General features: G+C 41.1%; 2 protein-coding genes across 8 annotated transcripts in view; one reads left to right on the plus strand and one right to left on the minus strand.

Moving 5' to 3' along the window:
• The window catches only part of LCP2 (lymphocyte cytosolic protein 2), a 36,075-nt gene extending 19,009 nt beyond the window's left edge, over positions 1 to 17,066 (minus strand). The window contains exons 1-4 of the mRNA XM_053376541.1: positions 16,800 to 17,066; positions 12,138 to 12,203; positions 11,766 to 11,812; positions 658 to 723 (exon numbers count right to left, since the gene is read on the minus strand). Coding sequence (XP_053232516.1) covers positions 658 to 723; positions 11,766 to 11,812; positions 12,138 to 12,203; positions 16,800 to 16,877 — 257 coding nt within the window. The 5' untranslated portion in view covers positions 16,878 to 17,066. The remainder of the gene's footprint in view (positions 1 to 657; positions 724 to 11,765; positions 11,813 to 12,137; positions 12,204 to 16,799) is intronic.
• The window catches only part of KCNIP1 (potassium voltage-gated channel interacting protein 1), a 546,638-nt gene that overhangs the window by 23,870 nt on the left and 501,410 nt on the right, over positions 1 to 21,358 (plus strand). The window lies entirely within an intron of this gene.

The following is a 21,358-nucleotide window of genomic DNA, read 5'->3' on the forward strand; positions in this document are numbered from 1 at the left end:
AATTGTTAAGGCCCTTGTAATTTAATAGAAGGACCTTGAACCTGGCTTGGTGGTATATGGGCAGCTAATGCAAATTTCTGAGCGTCTGATTTATACAGTCTGGCAGCAGTCTAGATGCAGCTTTTTGCATCAGCTGGAGCCTCTGGATCAGGCCCAAGGGTAGCCCCATGTAGAGTTCATTCCAGTAATCAAGTCCTGCGGTTTCCGGTGCATGGCCAGACTATCCCTGTCCAAGAATGGCAGATGATGCACCAGCCACAGCAGGTAAAAGGCATTCCATGCACTAATGATCTACAAACCATTTAAACAGAAAGCATCTCAATCACACTCATTTGGGATTCTAGAATAAATATCTGGGTTCATGTTCAGGTTAGATCGGGTCTTCTGAAATTTTGGACTTGTTTTTTCTATTTATTCATGGAGTATGGAAACCATATTTAATGTATTCAAATTAAGTTATACAATTAGTTTTCGAAGGTGTACATGGTCACCTGTTTACTCCTCCTCCACATCTCATTTAAATATAGTGGCCTTTTTTCCTCCACCCCACGGTTAAATTTGATTATGTTCTCATTCACCAATTTCTACTCCAAGAAATTCAAAAAAGAACTCATTTACTGTTGTAACAAGAAAAAAAATACTGAACAATTTCCCTACCTTTTTGGGAAAAAACTTTTTCTTTCTTCATGTCGGTTTATTTCCTGACTTAACTTGCTTAGAATTCTAAGGTAAAAAAACGTGTTATTAGAGCAAGTCAATATGTTGGAAGGAGAATCTCAGTTGTATTGTACAATTCAGCCAAAATTAAGCATTTTTATTAACGTCAATGGGAAAAAGTTAAGCACATGCTCAGGTCTATGGTTAAAAATAATGAGAATAAAAGGTGCATTTTGTCCTAGTTTTTCTTATTTGTTTTAATGTGGTAAATTCAAACTGTTGAATATAAGAATGATTTCTTTTTTAGCAGAGGAATGAAAGACAGAGACAACAAATTATATGTTTTTCTCAATTTCATGCGAACAGATAAACCTGCTGTTAAGTGGAGCTATGACATTAGAATAATTTTAACACCCAAACAAAGCAATTAGTAAACTCAGTGCAGAGCATGACAGCTTTGGCACATTGCTACTAAAAGAGGAAAGAAAACAAATAATAAGGTAGAAACCCCATGCATTAAATACATGTTGTTTTCATAGACCAGGCATGGCCAAACTTGTTGACCTAGGGCAGTGATGGCCAAACTTGGCCCTCCAGCTATTTTGGCACTACAATTCCCATCATCCCTGATCACTGGTCCTGTTAGCTAGGGATGGTGGGAGTTGTAGTCCCAAAACAGCTGGAGGGCCAAGTTTGGCCATGCCTATCATAGACGAACAACACATTGTCTTCTTTCTCAAGTTATGCTAAACCATGGATTAGTGTAACATGCATGAGCAGGAATGAGCCACAGAGAGTCTCAGTCATGCTTTCATCCCATCTCTTCCTCTTGCACAGCTGGGATCATTTGCTTTCCTTTAACCATGGTTTGTTGTGTAATTTGGCATAAAAAACTAAGATTAGATCTAGTTTATTTCAAACACCCAGCTTCACACTGGTTTCTGAAGGTATTAATAAGCTAGGTATTAACCACAATTGTGTATAAGGGTGAAACTGTGGTTAACTAAATGTAGAAGTTTCTGAAGTTCTCTCTTCAGCCATGTGGAAGGACAGGGGAGGGTGTAATGTGCAAGTTGCAGGCTTGTTGCAGCTCATTCCTGCCTTTGCAAAACACACTAAACCATGGATTTGTGTGATGTGCAAATGGGTTAGGGTTAGGGTCTAAACCACTGAGCCTCTTGGGATTGCTGATCCTAAGGTTGGCAGTTCGAATCCATGTGACAGGGTGAGCTCCCGTTGCTTTGTCCCAGCTCCTGCCAACCTAGCAGTTTGAAAGCATACCAGCGCTAGTAGATAAATAGGTACTCCTGTGGCAGGAAGGTAAATGGTGTTTCCATGCGCTCTGGCACTCGTCACAGTGTTCCATTCACCACAAGTGGGTTTAGTCATGCTGGACAAACACACACACAGTTGTACTCAGTACTGTGCGAGGGGTTTTTCACATCCTTCCTCCCCACTGCAGATCCCTGTGGCTTCCCTCAAAGTCTCCTGTGAGAGTTTGAGGACCCCCATAAAGGCCTGGGGTGTGGGATCTGCAGTGGGAATTGCCAGTAATCCTGTGCAGGCAGCTTGTGCAAATGGAAAGTTGTTGCCTTCACTTAATATTTGGTTATTTCTCCCCCCACCCCGTTAATTCCTCATCATAGGCTCTGCTATGCTGTCCACAGTTTGTCCTGCACTTTCCCCCCTTCTTAGAACTAAGTATCTCATACATCAGATGCTACTAGCCTTATAGTGATGTCCCTCATGTTCTCTTGTAGGAACATTTCATAGCATTCCTCATCCTAACCATTTTAATTTGCCTCCTTGTCCTGTCAACCCCCACAGTAGGATTTGTGCACATGTTCTCATTCACCAATTCCTACTCCAAGAAACAGCTAGAAATCATAGAAAGACAACTGAGAGCTGTTTGCGTAAAACCCCATTAATTCCTGATCTTTGTGTTCCTTCATAACTGGGAATGAGGCTTTTAACAGAGCTTCTATGAAGTGAGTCATGAGAGGTGATGTAGACATACACCTGCTGCTGTAAACAGCCAGTCTGAGGAAAATCCCTTGAATGCTTAAAGCATTTAATGATGCTGATATTGAAGTAGTGTCAAAACATGCTACCTCCTTTTACTGAAACCGTTGATGGCTTTGTTTCCATGTTAGAATAACTTCTGCAAGCTCATGAATGCAATAACATCATTTTAATAGTGTTGTGCAATTATGATATTACCTGAAACCCAACATAAAATCTTTTAATTTATTTAATTACATTTACCTTTCTACAAATATTATCATTCATGCAAGGAATGCACACCAGCTAAAATATTTTTTGGGATTAGACTAGACAAGTAAAGAATTAGTAAGTTACAGAAATACAAGGTTAATTCATGTTGGAAGCCTCAAATTTCTCTTCATTAAAAGAGTGGCTGGACAAAATGTGGGTGTTGGCCTATATGGCTATTAACTCATTGCATAAGAAGCAAGGAGAAAAGACAGGATGAAGTAGTTTTGAAGTGAACTAGAATATTTTTACTGATTACTATCAAATCTTTTTACTGATTATTACAGAAACAAGTAATTAAAATGTTAAATGTTATTTTAATTGTTTTGAACTTGCAATTACATCAGTATATATATAAACATTGTTATAAACATCAGGATTTGAAAACATGTTATTTTTTGTTATTTAAGTACTAGAATTATGAAAAATAAAGATCATGTTATGGTAACAATAATAAAACATAAGAAGAGCCTGACTACTTCATAACACCAAATGCCTATCTAGTCTAGCATCCTGTTTTCGCAACGGGCACCTGAATGTGCATATGAGGCCAATAAGTAGGGATGATGTACTATTGACTCTCTTTCTTCTGTACTCCAGCAACTGGTATTCAGAGACTTACCGTCTCTGATACTGCAGGTATAATAAAGCCATCGTAATTAGAAGATGCTAGTAACCTTATTGTCATTAATTTGTCTGTTCCCCTTTTAAAACCTTCTAAGTTGGTGTTGGTCACTACATCTTGTGGAAGCAAATTCCTTTGTTTATTGTGCTGCGTGCAGTAATTCTTCCTTTTTTATGTATCTGTCACCCTAACCTACCCCAAATTGATCAAGGAACAAAAGTTAACCTATCTCAGATTGGTTTGCACTCCCGTTGAAGACTCAGATGTACAGTTGGGTGTTCTCTTGGATTAATCCTTGATCCTAGACATCTCAGTGGTAACCAAAAATACCTTTGGTACCTGGGTCTGGTATGCCAGTGATGTTTGTTCTTAGAGATGTCAAATCTAGCCATGGTAACAGCTTGTTCAGATTACTGTAACATGTTTTCTGTGGGCTTGCATTTGAAGAGTATTTGTAAACTTCAGCTGATTCAGAATACTGTAACCAAACGATTACAGCAAATATGTTAACATATATTATAGCAAATATGTTAACACTGTTAAAAACACATTCAATAGATACGGGTTCACAGTTGGGCACAATCTGAATGTGATTATTATTGATATGTAGAATAATAGATTGTAGAGTTGGAAAGAATTCTGAGGGTCATCTAGTCCAACCCCCTGCAATGCAGGAATCTCAACTAAAGCATCTATGACAGATGGGCATCTAACCTCTGCTTTAAAACCTCCAAGGGAGAATCCACCACCTTCTGAGGAAGTCCATTCCACTGCTGGACGCTCTTGCAGGTGGAAAGTTCTTCCTGATGTTTAATTGTAATCTCCTTTCTTGTATCTATACTCCTACACTCCAGAGCTGGAGAAAACAAGATTGGTCCATCTTCTATGTTACAGCCCTTTATATATTTGAAGATATCTACCATATCACCTCTCTGTCTCCTCTTATCCAGGCAAAATGTACCCAACTCCCTCAACCATTCATCATAAGGCTTGGTTTCCAGACGCTTGATCATCTTGGTCACCCTCCTCTACAAGAATATCATGGGGGACTATGTCAAAAGCCTTACTGAAATCAAGATACACTATGTCCACAGCATTCTCCTGATCTACCAAGCTTGTAACTATCAGAAAAAGAAATGAGATTTGTCTGGCATGATTTGTTTTTGAGAAACCCATGCTGGGTCTTAGTAAACACAGCATACTTTTCTAGTTGCTAATAGACCAACTGTTTAATTATCTGTTGGAGGACCTTTCCTCGTACTGACATCAAGCTGACAAGTCAGTAGTTATCTAGGTCTTCTTCCCTCTCCCTCCCCCCCCCCTTTGAAGATGAAGACAACGTTTTCCCGCCTCAAGTCTGCAGGTACCCCACCTGTTCTCTAAGAATTCTCAAAGATTATAGATAAGAGGCTCTGAGACTACATGTGCAAGCTCCTTTAGTACCCTTGGGTGCAGCTTATCAGGCCTTGCAGATTTGAAATCATTTGAAGCAGCCAGGTGTTCCCTTAACACCTCTTTTCCTATCTTGGGCTATAGCTCCCTCCTTACGTCATTTATTCTGTTATCACCAGGATGCACACCAGAAAGTGAAGCCCACCAAAGTTTGATATTGGAATCTGCGCCTTTAGCTCGTGCATTTATAATCTAGAGTTAGAGGTGAGCAGTAATGTAGCCGAGTTTGCTGATACCAAATTGTTCAAAGTAGTTAAAACACAACCAGATTGTTAGGAGCTCCAAGCTGGGCAAATGTGCAGTAAAATGGCATAAACAATTCAATGTAAACAAAAGAGGCACTTTTTTTTACAGAGTGCATAGGTAAACTATGGAATTTGCTCCCCCAAGATGTAGTAGCCACCAACTTGTATGGCTTTAAAAAAGGATAATAGTAATAATAATAATAATAATAATAATAATAATAATAATAATAATAATTTATTTGTACCCTGGCCATCTGGCTTGGTTTCTCCAGCCACTCTGGGCGGCTTCCAACAAAGATTAAAAATACACTAAAATGTCACACATTAAAAACTTCCCTGAATGGCTACTAATCATGATATATTTGTTCTACTTCCAGTGTTGGAGGCAGTATGTCTCAGATTACCAGCTGCTGGGAATCACAAGTGGAGAGAGCATTATTGTGCTTGGGTCCTGTTTGTGGGTGTCCCGCAAGGCACCTGGTTGGCCACTATGAGAAAAGGTTGCTGGACCAGATGGCCCTTGTGCCTGATCCAGCAAGACCCTTCTTATGTTATTAAAATAATACTTTTAACCATCTGCAGCCTGTACTACAGATAGCTTCTATTTATCATTATTTTTCATGGCTGAACAAAAGTTGTTTTCTGAATGAAATTTTAACATAGGCAGCTGCCTTCTACAGAGTCTGTCTAGCTCAATATTGTCTACAGTGCCTGGTTACATAGCTCTGGGTTTTCAGACAGCACCCCCACTCAGTTCTATCTAGAAAGGCCTGTGACTGAAACTAGGGCCTTTTGCATGCAAAGAACATGTCCTTGCTACATGTAAAGGGCTGCTGTGAACACACCACACACCAAGCTTTTACAGGTCCTGTGTTGAATTGTGTCCCTCTGCCCCTTCCTCCCCTATCCCTAAACAGCTGGTAATGCTGCAGCAATTATTTGACCAGTGCTACATGTGCACAATCTATCCAATGTGCATCTGTAGCTCAAAGTAAAGAGTTTTAATGCATTCTTTTATGAAATGTTACAAGGAATGGCAGTGCCTCTACACCATTTCTTTCTTGACTATTTCAAGCAGGAGGCCTGTGAATCTGCAGCTAAGGAAGGAAGTATAAAAACCACACTGCTTAGTTATAAGGGAGTGGGGGTTGCATTTGATTAAGGATAAGAGCAGGCAGCAGACTTGCAGAAAATATTACTCATACTCCTGTCTCTTGTCTCCTGTCTCCCTCCCACATGGACAGGTCAAAGTTTTTGGAACATTTTAATTTTCCTCTCACTCATAATTCCAAATAGTAGGAGGTGGCTAGCTTAATTTCGCTAAAGGTTGAAGACAAAACAAAGTTTGTATCTCGAGCAGCAGTGGGAAACCTCTGGTCTGCCAACTTAATTAGACCTGCCAGGCCTCCCCACTAGGCCTATCAGGGTGTTTTGCCTAAGCCAAGGCCTTGTGCCAGTGCTTTTGTAAGAACCAACATAGCTTTGAAACAAGCTTTCCAAGCACCAACACTCACCCAATCAGCAGTGCTTACAGAGACACAGTTGCGGTTTTGTAAGTGTTGCCAATCAATGGTGCTTGCAAAGCTCTGTACCTTTACCCGTGTGGCTTTATTTTTAACCATGTAGGCAAAGGGAAATGGGTTGCTTTATATCATTGTGACACCATCGTAACTTTGGGTGACTGACACCTGTCAAAGTTGGCTCATGAGATGTGGGGGAGGTAGTGATCTGGCTGGCCAGCAAGATCCAATTCCCTTTTCCTGCATTTGTTGCCCAATTTGAAATTTCATGTAATGACCCTCTAAGTCATTCTCTGTTACTTGATTTCAAAAGAGGAAACTTCTCAAGAATGAGTAGATAAAAGGAAGTTGAAAGGGGAAATCAATAGGGTCAAATCTGTCTGGCACAGGGATGAAAGAAGGCATTGGCTTCCATTCCAAGGTACTTTTTGTTTCAGGCAGTGCTGTTCACATTAAACTGTAGTTTGGCGTCTAACAAATTGTGTTATTCATCACACTGCCCACTGTGGTGGAATGTTATTTAATTAATTATGTAACTAACTGCATTATGACTACGTTGTTCCACACCATTCACCTCAGCAAAAAGACCGTTCATTTTAATGCAAAGGAAACACAATGCAAATGGAACAAAACATCAGCTGTGTATTGTTTAAGGACTGAAAACAGCAGCAGTAGCAAATACCAATCATGTTCACTGGATTGATTTCTATTCCAGACATGGGATGCATTAGTGAACATATCACATCAGCTCCAGCCAGCATGGGTAATGATTAGGCATTAGTATTAGTGTATGATGTGGGATACTGAAGCCTTGCTGGTACTGGATTACAGTGGTACCTTGGGTTACAGTCGCTTCAGGTTACATATGCTTCAGGTTACAGACTCCGCAAACCCAGAAGTAGTACCTCAGGTTAAGAACTTTGCTTCAGGATGAGAACAGAAATCGTGCTCCGGCGGTGCAGCAGCAGCGGGAGGCCCCATTAGCTAAAGTGGTGCTTCAGGTTAAGAACAGTTTCAGGTTAAGAATGGATTCAGTTCAGAACGAATTAAGTTCTTAACCCGAGGTACCACTGTATTGTTATTATATATATAAAAGCCTTTATTTGGGATGTGGAAAGTGAAATCAGGGCAGGGCATCATAAGGCTTTGCTGGCAGTTCTGTCTTGAAGTTATGGATATTAAGAACAATAAGTCTCTCTACTTTTATGTGGAACATGCCAAATTATTCACTATGTGAGATCTTATTGAATAGATTTCTGTAGAGACTTCTGGTCTTGGGGCATCAGAGTCCCTCCCAGTCTCTTCTTGTGGTGCACAGTTCTGGCTCCCTGCTTGTCTGCCTGCCTACCAATTATTTAGGACAGTTGGCAAATAATACAGATTTAATTGCTATCTAAAACTAACAACTAAAATGAAAAAAGAGAACAACCTCAAATATAAATGGCAACATCGACAACAACGGTGCCCGAGATAAGTGGGCTTTGCAATGCTTTCTGAGAGCTAGTGGAGATGGATGTTCGTTACATTGAAGGTGACAATGGAAAAAGTCCTAGACATCACGTGCTATTTTTTCCCTCCATGGCACAATAGATCCATTGCAAACAAAACAGACACCTACTAGCATGAGAAAGAAGAAGCACAGGATGGATGAACTTTAAAGGCTAAGTTGCTAACACCACTACCAACAAAACCCCAGAAACCACAAGTAGGAAAGGGGGAAAATCAAAGCACCCACTCCATCCTGCTTCCACAAGGGTGGAAATCTGGCCAGTCTCAGGTCCTGCTTGACAGAAAGCCAGCTATCAACATATACCAAACAAGCACTGGCCAGTATGAATAAAAAAATTGACCAATGTAATTTGGCATTTACACCAAAAATGCTACCAACATCCCTTGACAAATGAAAACTCAAGCTCCTTTGCCCATTAGCTCCCAGCCAGAAGTCACTCTCTGGGCTTCAGTGATATTAAAAGGGCAGAGCTCACTGGGAAGCAAGAGTCTTAGAGAGTCTGGGTAACAGAATTACAGATTTGGAAGGGATCTTGAAAATCAATTCCTGCTTAGTGCAGAATCTACAGGATGCAACTACAGCAACCCTGACAAAAGGGCCACCCAGCCTCTGCTCAGATACCTCCAAGCGAACCAAGAAGCCTACTGTCTCTTGAGCTGCTTCTGTGATGGCTGTCTTAAAGCTGTGGGGAATGCTGGTTGGACTGGATTGTGTTTGGCAATGCCAGCAAGCCAGTCCCCTTATCAAATTTATACAATCATATAAAATTAAGCAGCTGCTATTAACTTTATTTAAAAACCTGATATGCTTTATAATGACAAATGTTGTGTGATTTCCGTTTGGCAGTAGCCAGAGTCAAGCGTAGGTCAGCAATAAAAAAATATGGTGTTGATGCAGTTAAGTCTTTATTCAAAGAAACCAAAGCAGCACGGGCCTAGTGGTCCCAGCAACTGCTGCCCAGTAGGTCTTGCTCAAATGAAACAGTCTCAAGGACTGAAGGTCCTTCCCACCACTTTCTAATTCTCCTCCTCTCTGGTTGGTCACTGTGAAAACAGGATGCTGGACTAGATGGGTCATTAGCCTGATCCAGCAGGCTCTCCTTATGTTCTTAAGTATTTGTTTCCCAGTTCCTACTGGCAACATTTGCCAGACATCAGGCCACATTTGTAGAACAAACTGAGTATTCTCAGTTTCACTGAAAACTGAAGTACAGCTTCCACTGAAGAAGGTACCAGCTACAACACAACTTTCAGGCTGGAAACATTTTAGGATTTGGAATGCCTTTCTTACAATTGGATCTTCTCATGAAAAATCTTCCAAGCTAATGCAACTGAAGCAGATCAGGTAGCTTTCCTGAGAATAAGGGCTTGTCCACATTTTAGCATCATTTAACTGTTAATCTACTCCCCTCTCTCCACATTTGAAAAAGACCAGGGTAGTCCAAAGGCAAAAGCATAAAGTAAGTAAGGCAACCAGAAAATAAATGAAAATATCAAGGAAGTAGTGAGCACATAAAGCAGCAAGTGACAATTCACCCACCCACCCAAAAACTCAGAAACAAATGGTCTGTGACCATGAGTGGAGGGGTTTATAGCCTGATTTTCCCCAATTTATCAGATTATCCCTGCACCAGGAAAATCTAAATTTACAGGGGGGGGGGCTTGGGGATAATGTTATGTAGACTATGCAAACTAAATGGAAACACAAACAGATGCAAACCCCAAATCTATGCATGAGGAAGCAACACAGAATCACACTGGATGAAAGGCTGGGTTGGGTGGGGAGGATATGTCTTCATTTTACATAGTAGTTCTAATACATTTATTTCATTTATTATGCATTTAAAACTTCTATATTTCTCTTTTCCCTTCCACAAAGGAGTTGCTCACGGCTTACAAATATAAAAAACAGTCATCAAATGATTACAATACAAATGATCAACCTAAAAACAGCAGCAAAATACAAGAACACAATGAGCATCTCTTACAACCAATACGTTAACCAACTGAATCAAATGCATGTTTAAAAATTAATATTTTCAGTTTCTGTTGAAACTGAAATAGAGGAAGATAACCTAGCTTCTTGGGTCAGGGAATTCCACCAGGAAAGTTATCTTGGTGTTACCACCAGTCATGCCTCAGAATAGCTTACACAAGAGGGCCATAACAGCTGATCTTAAAGGATGGACAGATTCAGCACATATGTAATAAAGGACTCATAAGGCCAGTGTGTGGGAGAGATAGACGTAAGATTTAGGACTTCTGTGTTTGAGGAAGTCTGATGTACTGAAGTATCAATATACTTCTAAATGATGAAAGGGATTTGATGACACATTCTTTGTCCTGAAAGCAAATTCCTTGAAATACAGCAAATATGTATTCTGCAGACTACTTACATAAAGTATGTAAGGGTGCTTCCAGATGGTTGTTTATTGTAGGATGTGTGCTCCTTATGCATACAATTTTTTAAATTTTACAATTACCAAACCATATAAAAGATACGAAAAATGGGATCTCACCCCTAGAGACTCAAATCTCACAGCCTCATGCTTCCAGTTGTGTGGCAACATTGGTTACAGTAGACAATCATATCAGCCCAAAAACTCTATAGTGTGTGTGTGTGTGTGTGTGTGTGCGCGTGTGTGTGTGTGTCCTGCCCTCTTTCCTGCAGCTGTGTATGTATGAAATGGGTACCTGAAAAGGTATCTCTTGTTTTTATTCCCTTTGGTATTTTTATTGTATTGGTTAGCTTCTCTGTTAACACTAGTTGCCAGATTTTCTTGTAGTGTACCATGAAGTCAGCATGGCACCCTCCAAAAGTTTTCATTAATTGGCTATTGTTAGTCTTGCTGCTAGCAATAACTGTCCAATGTGTTTATAATGCAGGTCCATATTATCTCCTGAATAAAGGTTGAATAATGCCAGCTTGGGTTGTTTAATAACATTCTGCCCTTTTATTGCTTTGATTTCTCTGAACACCCAAACATGTTCACCTTTGTACAGGTCTACCACACATACGGATGTCATTCCCCTACCCCAAAATGTACAGCCCCTCCGACAGGCTTGAATGCAATTTGTTTGTGGCATCCACGTGGCACTTCTGGCATTGTTTGCACAGACCTCACAAACATTGGTCTCAGTGAGAGCTAACTGCAACTAAGTCTGGATCCAGACCAATGTCTTTAATATTTCTTTTAGAAAAGGCAGCACTAGTTCAATACATTTTGCTGCCTGAAGCAGTCAAAATGATGCACTCACACTAAGGAGGACACTTTTAAAAATCTTACTGCCCCGCTTCAGTTCATCTATCCCCACTACCCTTTAGTTGTTTCACCCTGTTGCATGAACAGGATTGGCCCCAAGAAAATGCATTTGATGAAAGCCGAGGTGAACAGATTTTATCTGTCTTTTCCATACCATACAGTAACTTTGTACCCATTTTCCACATCCACCTTAGAATCTGATTATATCATCTGATTTACTTACGGCATTCTTAGCTTTGGAAACTTCTGAATATCATTTTCAGACATATTCTGAAACAGAAACACATGCAGTATGTTATAATGGTGCCTGTACAACACGTTTTGGTCACTGTAGTTTTGATTATTATAAAATAAAACTAAAAGTGCTGTAGTTACACAGAAGTGGCATTTAAAACTTGACAATCTGCTTAAATGTGACAGATACAATGCACCACAGAGTGACCAACACTTCCACACCTTTTCACCACTTTTCTTAATCATTCATCCATATCTCTCTTCCTATGCAACCACACCATTTCCACTTAGCTAGCAATCCTCTCCTTTTAATCCAAAGGAATGACAATTTTTGAAAGTGTAATTTTATAGAAAAACTTACCAGAAATCTTTGTCCAGTTATGTTGTATTTCCTTGCAACTTTCTCACAGTCCTTGAAGTTTAACTGCTGATGAAAAGACACATATTCAGGAAAACTTGATCATTTTAATAAAGAATACATTTATATCAGATAGGTCTCTGAATAACCATAGCTGACTATTATGCATGCTTACTCAGAATTAAGTCTCATTAATATAGGCACTTCTGGAATTCCTCTGTGTGCATAGGATTACATCCTTAGACAACTTCATCACTAAACTCATTTATTTCAGCTGGACTTACTTTAACAGAGCTAGGATATGGTTTATAAGGGCACAATTTGTCATAGCTTTTCAGCCTGCTGAAATTAGAATGGAAAAAACTTAAATTTCAACAGGAATAATGTCACTAAAGGCGTTGAGATCATAAAAGGCACAAAGATAAAAGTATATTAACAAAAATATTTCCCCAAGTTCTGTCCCTTGTGTAACAGGTTAATTCAATAAAATGCAGATTGACATGTACACTGATGTAAAAATCCTCACAACAAAAATCCCTCCCATCTAATCCTATCTTCCTGAAAATTTAGATGGCAGTGTTTACTTATCTTCTATTAACATATTGAGCAGCTATGAGTAATTTAAATTAAAGAGAGCTTTTCCTATCATTTTAAGGGTTCAAGTACAGTGGTACCTCAGGTTAAGTACTTAATTCGTTCTGGAGGTCCGTACTTAACCTGAAACTGTTCTTAACCTGAGGTACCACTTTAGCTAATGGGGCCTCCTGCTGCTGCCGCGCCGCCGGAGAACGATTTCTGTTCCCATCCTGAAGCAAAGATCTTAACCTGAAGCACTATTTCTGGGTTAGTGGAGTCTGTAACCTGAAGCATATGTAACCTGAAGCGTATGTAACCCGAGGCACCACTGTAAAACAATTCAAAATAACTGTGGTATATGAAATGGCTGACTCCAAACTGGAGTACTCTTGTAGTTTTAAGAAGAAACCCTTTCTCTACTTTGAGGATAAAATGCACTGTTGCCATGCGGTAGTAATTCAGAAATGAAATCTAGTGAACTGCATTTCCTTCCTAAGACAATAGGTTTGTCCGAAAGATACAACAGAGCAAAGAATCTCCTCAGTTCCTTCTCAAAATGAATGTAGTTTTAGAATTTGTCACAGGTCACTTACGGTTATAGCTAAGGCAGCAGCCACAATTTTCTAGACTTTTCTCATTTTCTATAATTTCAACAGTTAGAGAGGCAGGCAGCCATTTTGTGTAGAAAGTCTGCAGTGTTGCATTTGAGAGACTGGTGTAAACTAATCAGTTTACAGGATCACTTGTGAGAATGGTTTGGGAAGGTTGTCTGGTCTTTCCCTTTTGGGAAGGTTGTCTGGTCTTTCCCTGTGACTCTCGAAGCTTAAACTTTGATTTCAGAATCTGTTTTAACTCAGAAAAATAAATTAGCCTACGCTGTTCATAATCTGTCCATAATCTACTGGACACTTCATGTAGACTGTAATCCTGTGTAAATTAGCAATTTGGGCCTAAGAACATACTAGAGAATCTTAAGCACAACTTAAATTTTGCACCCAAAGCAATGATAGCCTGACATCATATTTGAGAAAATGGCTCCCAGCAGTGGCAATTAAGAGCAGAAAGGTTGGAGGAAGGGGAGAAAGTATCACAATATCTCCACTGGTGCCAATTGAAATGTTATTCCTCCCCATAAAATTCAGAGATTGCCGCTGGTAAGGAGAAGGCTTAAAACTGCCCCTCCCTATGTGCTTTGATACTGATTACCCCCCATCATGCCTGGTATTTGTTCTTTTAAACATTATTTGGTTGCTAATCATATCATTACTTTCACATAGAATTTGGTCTTAAATGATTCCCCACTTCAGTAACTGCAAAATAAAAATCCCTGGCAGCAGTAAGCAACTGTCTTCTCATTTGTGCTTGTGAGATTTAGTTTCAAAAAGGAAATTCTGGCTTCATCCAATAGAAACTCCCCAACCCAAAGCATATGCATGGAATACAGATTGGATGGCACAAGACAGCAACGATTAACAGTGGATTTTCTTCACTAATCAACCCAATTCCCTTTCGAACAGCAAAAACTTCTATAGCCTGTCTCTACACACTGTGGTTAAAATAATTTACAAGAGTACCCCAAGGCTGGAGCCTGTATTTCTGACCCTTTGTTAATTCCAGAAAGGGATTTTCAAGACTTTGTTCTTTGTTTTCATGCCCTCCATTCTGGGTAGTCAAATTGCAGAGGGGCCAGCAAACACCATGCATTTCTTTCATGGCAGATGTTCTGCCCATCGCCAGCAGAATCTGCAGCAGCCCAAATAGACAAAATTCATACACCCACACAGGCATGGTACTAAGAGATTCCTGATGGCTCTTTTTCGTTTGACTCCCTTCCATTCAATAGTATTCCAGGATATTTTACTGGATTATCAGATAAATAATATTGTTTCCATTTTAGCCAGGGTGGGGTATAAATATTATTATTATTATTATTATTATTATTATTATTATTATTATTATTATTATTATTATTATTTTGTGGAGTCCAGTAGGGAGAGGAAGCAGTGAAAGGCAAAAAGGGAGAGAGATGCAAAGCAGGGAGGTGATGCTAGGGCCAGTGCAGGGAAACAGTATTGGGAGAGGAATCCTTGCTCTAACTCCTTTTTGGCAACTCCTGTATCAAAACTGGAGCTCAGAGGAGATTTCAGGGCAAAATAGAATTGTGTCTCTGGAGCCAGATGATCATTTTTCGTACTTGGCAGCATAGGGGGTGTTGCTCATGAATGGCTAAAACTTGGAGAAAGGAAACTATTTATTGTGGGACAAATGCTAAGTTTTGCCCAGCATCAATGTTAATGGAGTGTGAGCCAAATATCTGATACATGGAGTGAATTCTGCAAGATTCCTTATGGAAAACTCCTGGGTCATGTAAGCCTCAGTCTTGGGAATGGGTATTGCTGGGTCCTAATGTGACTATAGCACAGTGTTAAGTGCCATATAGAATCATTGTTTTAATTTCATTCTCAGTTGATTGCAGAATAGCAGTGCTTGTTGTGGAAAGCACCTAAGTTTAAGGAAATTTAAAAAGGGTGTTCTGGAAACTTCTCCCAGGCAGTATACATAGACTTCAAGGCAGATGTGGGCCTGAAAGGTAGCAGTGGGGTGGATTGACTGGAGGGAGTGTCTGATCAAAACAAATGTATTGGGGGTGGGGGGACTGTGCCAAGCAGGTAGGTAGATAGACCCTGCTGGATATTTGGCAGCCTGAGTAAGCAAGGCAAGGAAGAACTCTGGATCAGAAAACCTCTCTACCGCTTTCTAAAGCAATAACTAAGCCATAGACTTCTTCCCCTGCAATTTGAACACTGCCAAAATGTGAACTACTGTGAAAGTATTCAAAGGAAAACAAACCTTATACTTTGCAAAGAAAGTTACAAGTTCCTAGATTGCTTATGTAAATGTAATATTTTATCCCATTCCCCCATGGCATGCATTTGAGTTTATTGATGGTTGCAGCAGCACCCTGTGATGTAAGCTAGGCTGAGAGATATGCAATTTGCCTATGGAAACACACAGAACTTCATAGCCAACTGGAGTGAAAGGAACAGAGATTGTAGCCATTTACAGATACATTCAGAGTTTTGAAATTCTCTGAACTTTGGAGCTAAGTTGTATGAAAATAAATATGAGGATTTATGAGATAAATAAATATGTGGAAATAAAAATGTATTTTCTAGGTTCTTTGGAAATACACCTTCACAGCAAAGGTTCCCCAGCATTTTAGCCTCATCCCCAGGCTGCAAACATCATGGAGGCAGCTCACTCGTCCTCTGGGCTCCTTATGCCCTGATGTGAAGCTTCTCTCTCACTTAAAGTAAAATCAGGGTGAAACCTTCTTTGACAAATGATGGAGGACAGGCCTTTGTGTTGTTTCGTTGCTAGTATCTTGCCACTGGAATCGGTGGACAACCTGCGACTGATGTGCTCATATATTGGACCAGAGTGCCCAATGAATCACTAGTGTTCCTAATTGTTTAAACAACATTCATTTCTCTCCAACTACATGCTACGTTCTATATAGAGTTCTGAAGGGCCACAGTCCTTTGTCAGGGAGCTTACAAATCCATATTTGATACACAAGGCAGAGAAGATGTGACAAGTTAGGGACTGACAATAGCCTGGCTCAAAAGGTATGGTTACATGTTCAGATGACACTTTTGCTCACACAAGGGGGAATCTCCTGGCTTTCTGTGATTCCTCCCCTCCTGTTCTTGTGCCACATGTCATGCTGTTTTGAAGGGTCCTCCAACCATCAAAAAGTGGACTTTTGGGTTGCAAGGGGTGTGAGGTTGCAAGGGGTGTGAGGAGGAAGACCCATTCGATAAATGGAACTCAGTTTTTATTCACAGAACAGAAGTTAGAATCCCAGTTCAGTGACGAGAAAGGATAGGGATGGGTTGAGACAGGATCCTTTCCTTTCAGAAAAGTGAATTAGGAAGTTTCTAACAAGTTCCATCACATTCAGAAGGAGGCATAAAGTCTATCAGAAATGGCTTCCCAAGGATTCATATAAAGTGATCATCTCATACATGTAACAAAAATAATTTTTGTAGCATAAAGTTAGAGCAGCAAAACTGAAATCAAACTTACCCTCTTGAAGTAGTTTGCTAACTCATCTGGGGACCAGCGGGCCACTTCTGAGCGATAGGGAGTGTTTCGTGAATCCATTTCTCTTCTTCTTGCCTAGCCAGTTACAAGCCTGTTAATGCCTATCTTGCAAGTGATCCAAGAACAGGACTCATCCCACACAGTGACCCAGACTGGTAAATTCCCAAGTTTTTGGCTTTCTTCAAAACTGTGCTGCAAATAAACTGCTCAGAGCAACAGCTTCCGGTGTGAACCAAACGGTTTCTTTTCTTTCTCAGAAAACCCGTCAGCTAGTTAGTCAACTCCACCACTTCCTTTTTCTGAATCTAAATACGTAAACAAGGAACCACGGGGCTCAATCCTACCATTGCAAAAGAAGGTTTTACAGTGACAAGGAAGAAATGATATGACCCAGGAAACTTTCCCCCGTGTCCAATGTGAAGCTAATCTAGTGGTCACTGATGTCTGGGTCTATACACATTAAAAAGAATGTGATGGCAAAGTTCTGAGCTGGTAGAGGTGGTAATACCCCCCACATTACAAGCAGGGATTATATTTTTGAATGCTCCACTTAGAAACATAGTCGCAGCAAAGAGAAATCTCCCCCCCGTCATATTTTTTGTTTTCATTTTCTGTAGAGAGCTTTAATGTGGGGAAACATTAATATGGGGGAACATTAGAAATGTGAGGTGCATCCATGCAGACTGAAATGGTACAGCCCACTCTACCAAATCAAGATTCTATCATCTCGTTCTGCTTTGTCTTTAGACCAGGCCTCAGCCTTGGTCATTATCCCCGAAATGGTGAAGGTAAGGCTTATTCAGTTCTATAAAGAAAGGATTGACAGCAAATTCTCCGTATTACCACAAGAAGGCAGCAAAGTTCAATTATTTGCATTCACATACTGAATTTGTTCATAACTTGAACTAGGAGTAGGATAGATATGTATGATGTTAAAAGGCCTTATTCTAGGTGTTAGAGCCAAAGTGCGGAGTGAACTTAGAGTATGAGGATAGTATCCCTAACCTATGCATCCCTTTGGCTTTTCAAACATTGCAGTCTGAAAAACATGTGCTAGGGACATACACTGGGGCTTAGTTCTATGTAAGAATGCATACAATTACAGCACCTTATTCCTTATGATCACTGGTGGAGGAAGGCAGGTGCGGGGAGTGCGGTGTGCACCGGGTGTCATCAGTGAGGGCGGGTGACATTGTTGCGGCACCCTCCCCACACTTGCTGCATAGGCGGCGGGCCACTAGGGCTGCTCGGGTGGCTAGCAGCGCCCCCCATGCTCGCCATACGGGCAGCAGGCGACTAGGGATGCTTGCCATGTGGGCGGCTAGCCCCGTCCCCGCGGGTAGCTAGCCCCACCCCTGCGCTGCTCTGGGTGCCAGGGCAGGTAGCTCCGTCCCTGCTTGTGATTGAGGACAGAATAACCCACCTTTGAAGACATCTACTGTTACATATAGGTTGTGCCTCAGACCATAATTTCAGTGGGAAATCCTTTGCTGGTCAAGCCAGTGAACAATGCTATTAGCCATAGCATTTAGCACACTAGGCTGGCAATCCTAACCACACTTTCTGGAAAGTTGGGATGGTGGAGAAATTCAATTCAGTTTACATTTAAAGTCAAACTTGCTAAATTTATGCTTTCTGAAACAATACATGAACCAAAACACAGCCAGCCTTTGAAATTTGCACTTCTGCCAATTTTGCAATGCAGTACTCTAGCCAAGTTGTTGCCATCCACTTCTCTTGAGAGAATGGAATGTGCCTCCAGGGATGAAGTCAAAATGAAGTGACCTCCTTGGGTCTCAAGCCTGGGCAGTGTGTATGGAGGTTTTGGGCTGCTCCTACAACAAGACCCCAACTTGGACTTACTGATGTGGTCCAAAGGAAAGCAGAGCAATACATTTGGCAGGAGCAGCGACAATGTAAGCTGCATGTAGTCTTAGGGACTACAGTCTGGATGTGTGTAGGATTTACTCCTTAGTAGTTTCTTTTCCCAAAGATGTCTCAAAGATGACCAAAGCACAATGGCATTCAGCACTCAGTTCTCACATGCAGCTCCTAGAAGCTGTCAGCATCTGACAGCAGCCACTTCCTGGGAAACAGCTTTGACTGTCTGGCTAAGCCAGATGAGGGTAGCCAATGGGTCCTAACCCCTCAATGAGTTAGGGACTTGTTCACCCCCTGCATGTGAAGACAGGCTCTGGCAGATTGAGCAGTGAGTTGAACAGTCAATAAAGTGGTTTCTGCATGTGCTGTACTGGGAAATGAGGGGCAGCTGGGGCTCGTTAAGCTAGGGAGGTAGCCCATCTAGGAGAAGTAAAACTTACCTTTAACCTCCGCTGCCTTGCAGCTATACTAATTTGTGAGAAAGACTTTGGAAGTAAACTCTGAATTCAGATAGTCCCAGTGCAGTGGTGGGTTGAGCTAAGGTCAAAATTAAGAAGTCACAGGGCTGTTGGACAATCTATAGTGGTTTGGTGGGGTAAGCTATGGCTTCACCACCCCTGAGCTAGACAAATAAACTTAAGATCAGTCCACTCCAGACAAAGTGGATGTGATAGTGATGAGGGACTTAGTGGACTGCTTGGAAGGGGAAAGTGCCTTTTTAGAAGAGAGTACTTCTGTATACAGACCTTTTCCTGAATAATTAAATAACCTCAGGGTGCTTTTAACCATTATTTGACAGTATTATAACAGCACCCTCTGCTGGAAGACAGAGTCATGACCATTGTCACCCATGCTTTAATAATCTTGAGATTCGACTACTGCAATGTGCTCTGTCGAGCTGCCCATGAAGAAAGGTTGGAAAATGCAATAGGTACAGAACTCCAGTCATATTGCTTTGGTCCTTAAACAGACCTCAGAATATTCTAGTAACCAGTGTAGCTGTTTAAGGACTAAAGCAATATGACTGCAGTTCTGTACCCATTGGATTTTCCAACCTTTCTTTATGTACTGACTTTGATCTATTTCCCCCTAAAACTATCCAGGAATTGTAGTGAGTACCCCAAATGAACCTCCCTAGAGTGTGTGATTAGATTTGTCTTCATAAGAAGCAAACCCTTCTCAGTCGCTGCCACAGAACTTGTGTTTCCATAGGCTGTGAATTTAGCACCTGCTGTTCTAGTGTGCTGTGGGCATGTTCCACTCAGCATGCAATATGAAGCAGCAGTTGTGGCTCCACACAACCCCCCCCCCCCCCATCGCCAGCAGCTATCTCAACAGCTGGCAGGGAATGCCATGTATTCTCCCACCAGCAACTGGGATTTGAATTTCCCACCCACTGATCAATCACAAGCAGGCCCAGAGGCGGTGCTTCAGGGGGCAGAACTGACTGGGACTCTGTTCCTCCCTGGGGATATACTCAGGCCCACCTCCATGTTCTGTTGCCAGTTAGTCTCTCTCCCACCTTGTTAGCATGGTTTAACGTTTAATGGGACCAGGGAGGAATTTCTCCTCCAGACAAATTGGGCCTGTCTGAGCCCCCCCCCCAATCTCAGCAATTGTCCAGCTTTGGGCAGATAAGGCATTGGGTTGGATCCTTCATCAGTGGTGGAGGGAGTGTGGTTTAAGCATCTGCCTTCCCCCTCCAAGGAAATGGGGTATCTCATTAAAAGGCTCCTCGAAGAGGTGCTTCTGTCCTTACACCCAGATGGGGGTTAAGGGCCATAGCACTCCCCAAGGTGGCGGTCCTGATGGGTTGCTTCTATTTGATGTATGTCATAGGGCAACCCTATCTCACAATCTACCCCCAATGGTCATCATCCAGCAAGCAGGCTGGCTCATTCAGGATACCCAGTACCTAAGCCAAAGCCTACTTACATTTGTAATAAATAAAAGTTGTGGCCTGTTTTGATCCAGGAACATTGTACTATGATTATTCTACTTCTGCATCCCCCTGCCACAGGCTTCTTGGCAAGGGGCTTACTCTGCCTGTGCATACAAGTAGCACTTTTCTTTCAACCCATTTTCAGCTGCTAGCTTACATTGTTGCTGTTGGTTTGTGGTGTTAATTTTTCTGCTTTTTGTTCTTGACTTCATTTGAATCATTTTTAATTGTTTTATGATTGCTTTATTTTTCTGTATTGGTGAAATGTGGTCTACAAAATTATTTAGTAGTGTATTATTACCAGCTGCCTGACACAGAGAGGTAAGCTGTTACATTAGCAATGAACTTGACTCACAGCATAGCTGGAGGTCTTGCCATGCTTGCCTCACTCAGCATATGCTGCTGCTGCATCTGTGCCAATGCAAGCCATTTTCTGGCAAGGCAGTAACCTAAAGACTTATGAAACATGCAGCATGGGCACAGTGTGCACTGGATTAGATTCTGTGCTGTATAGCTGCATCAATGGCATTCCCTGTTGTTAAATTCTATAAAAGAGTGAGTTCTGCTCAGCATTTCTGCAGTACTGCCCATGAAAGAAGAAAAGGCTTTGAAGTCACTTTGGAATCTCTTATTTCAGGTTGACTCTGAGAATGCAACCTCAAACACAAGGTTACTGTCCTTACTGAAGCTTAACTCTCTCAATATTTAAAAGTCTTGC

This window comes from Podarcis raffonei, chromosome 2, assembly GCF_027172205.1.
Source record: "Podarcis raffonei isolate rPodRaf1 chromosome 2, rPodRaf1.pri, whole genome shotgun sequence".
Lineage (NCBI taxonomy): Eukaryota > Metazoa > Chordata > Lepidosauria > Squamata > Lacertidae > Podarcis > Podarcis raffonei.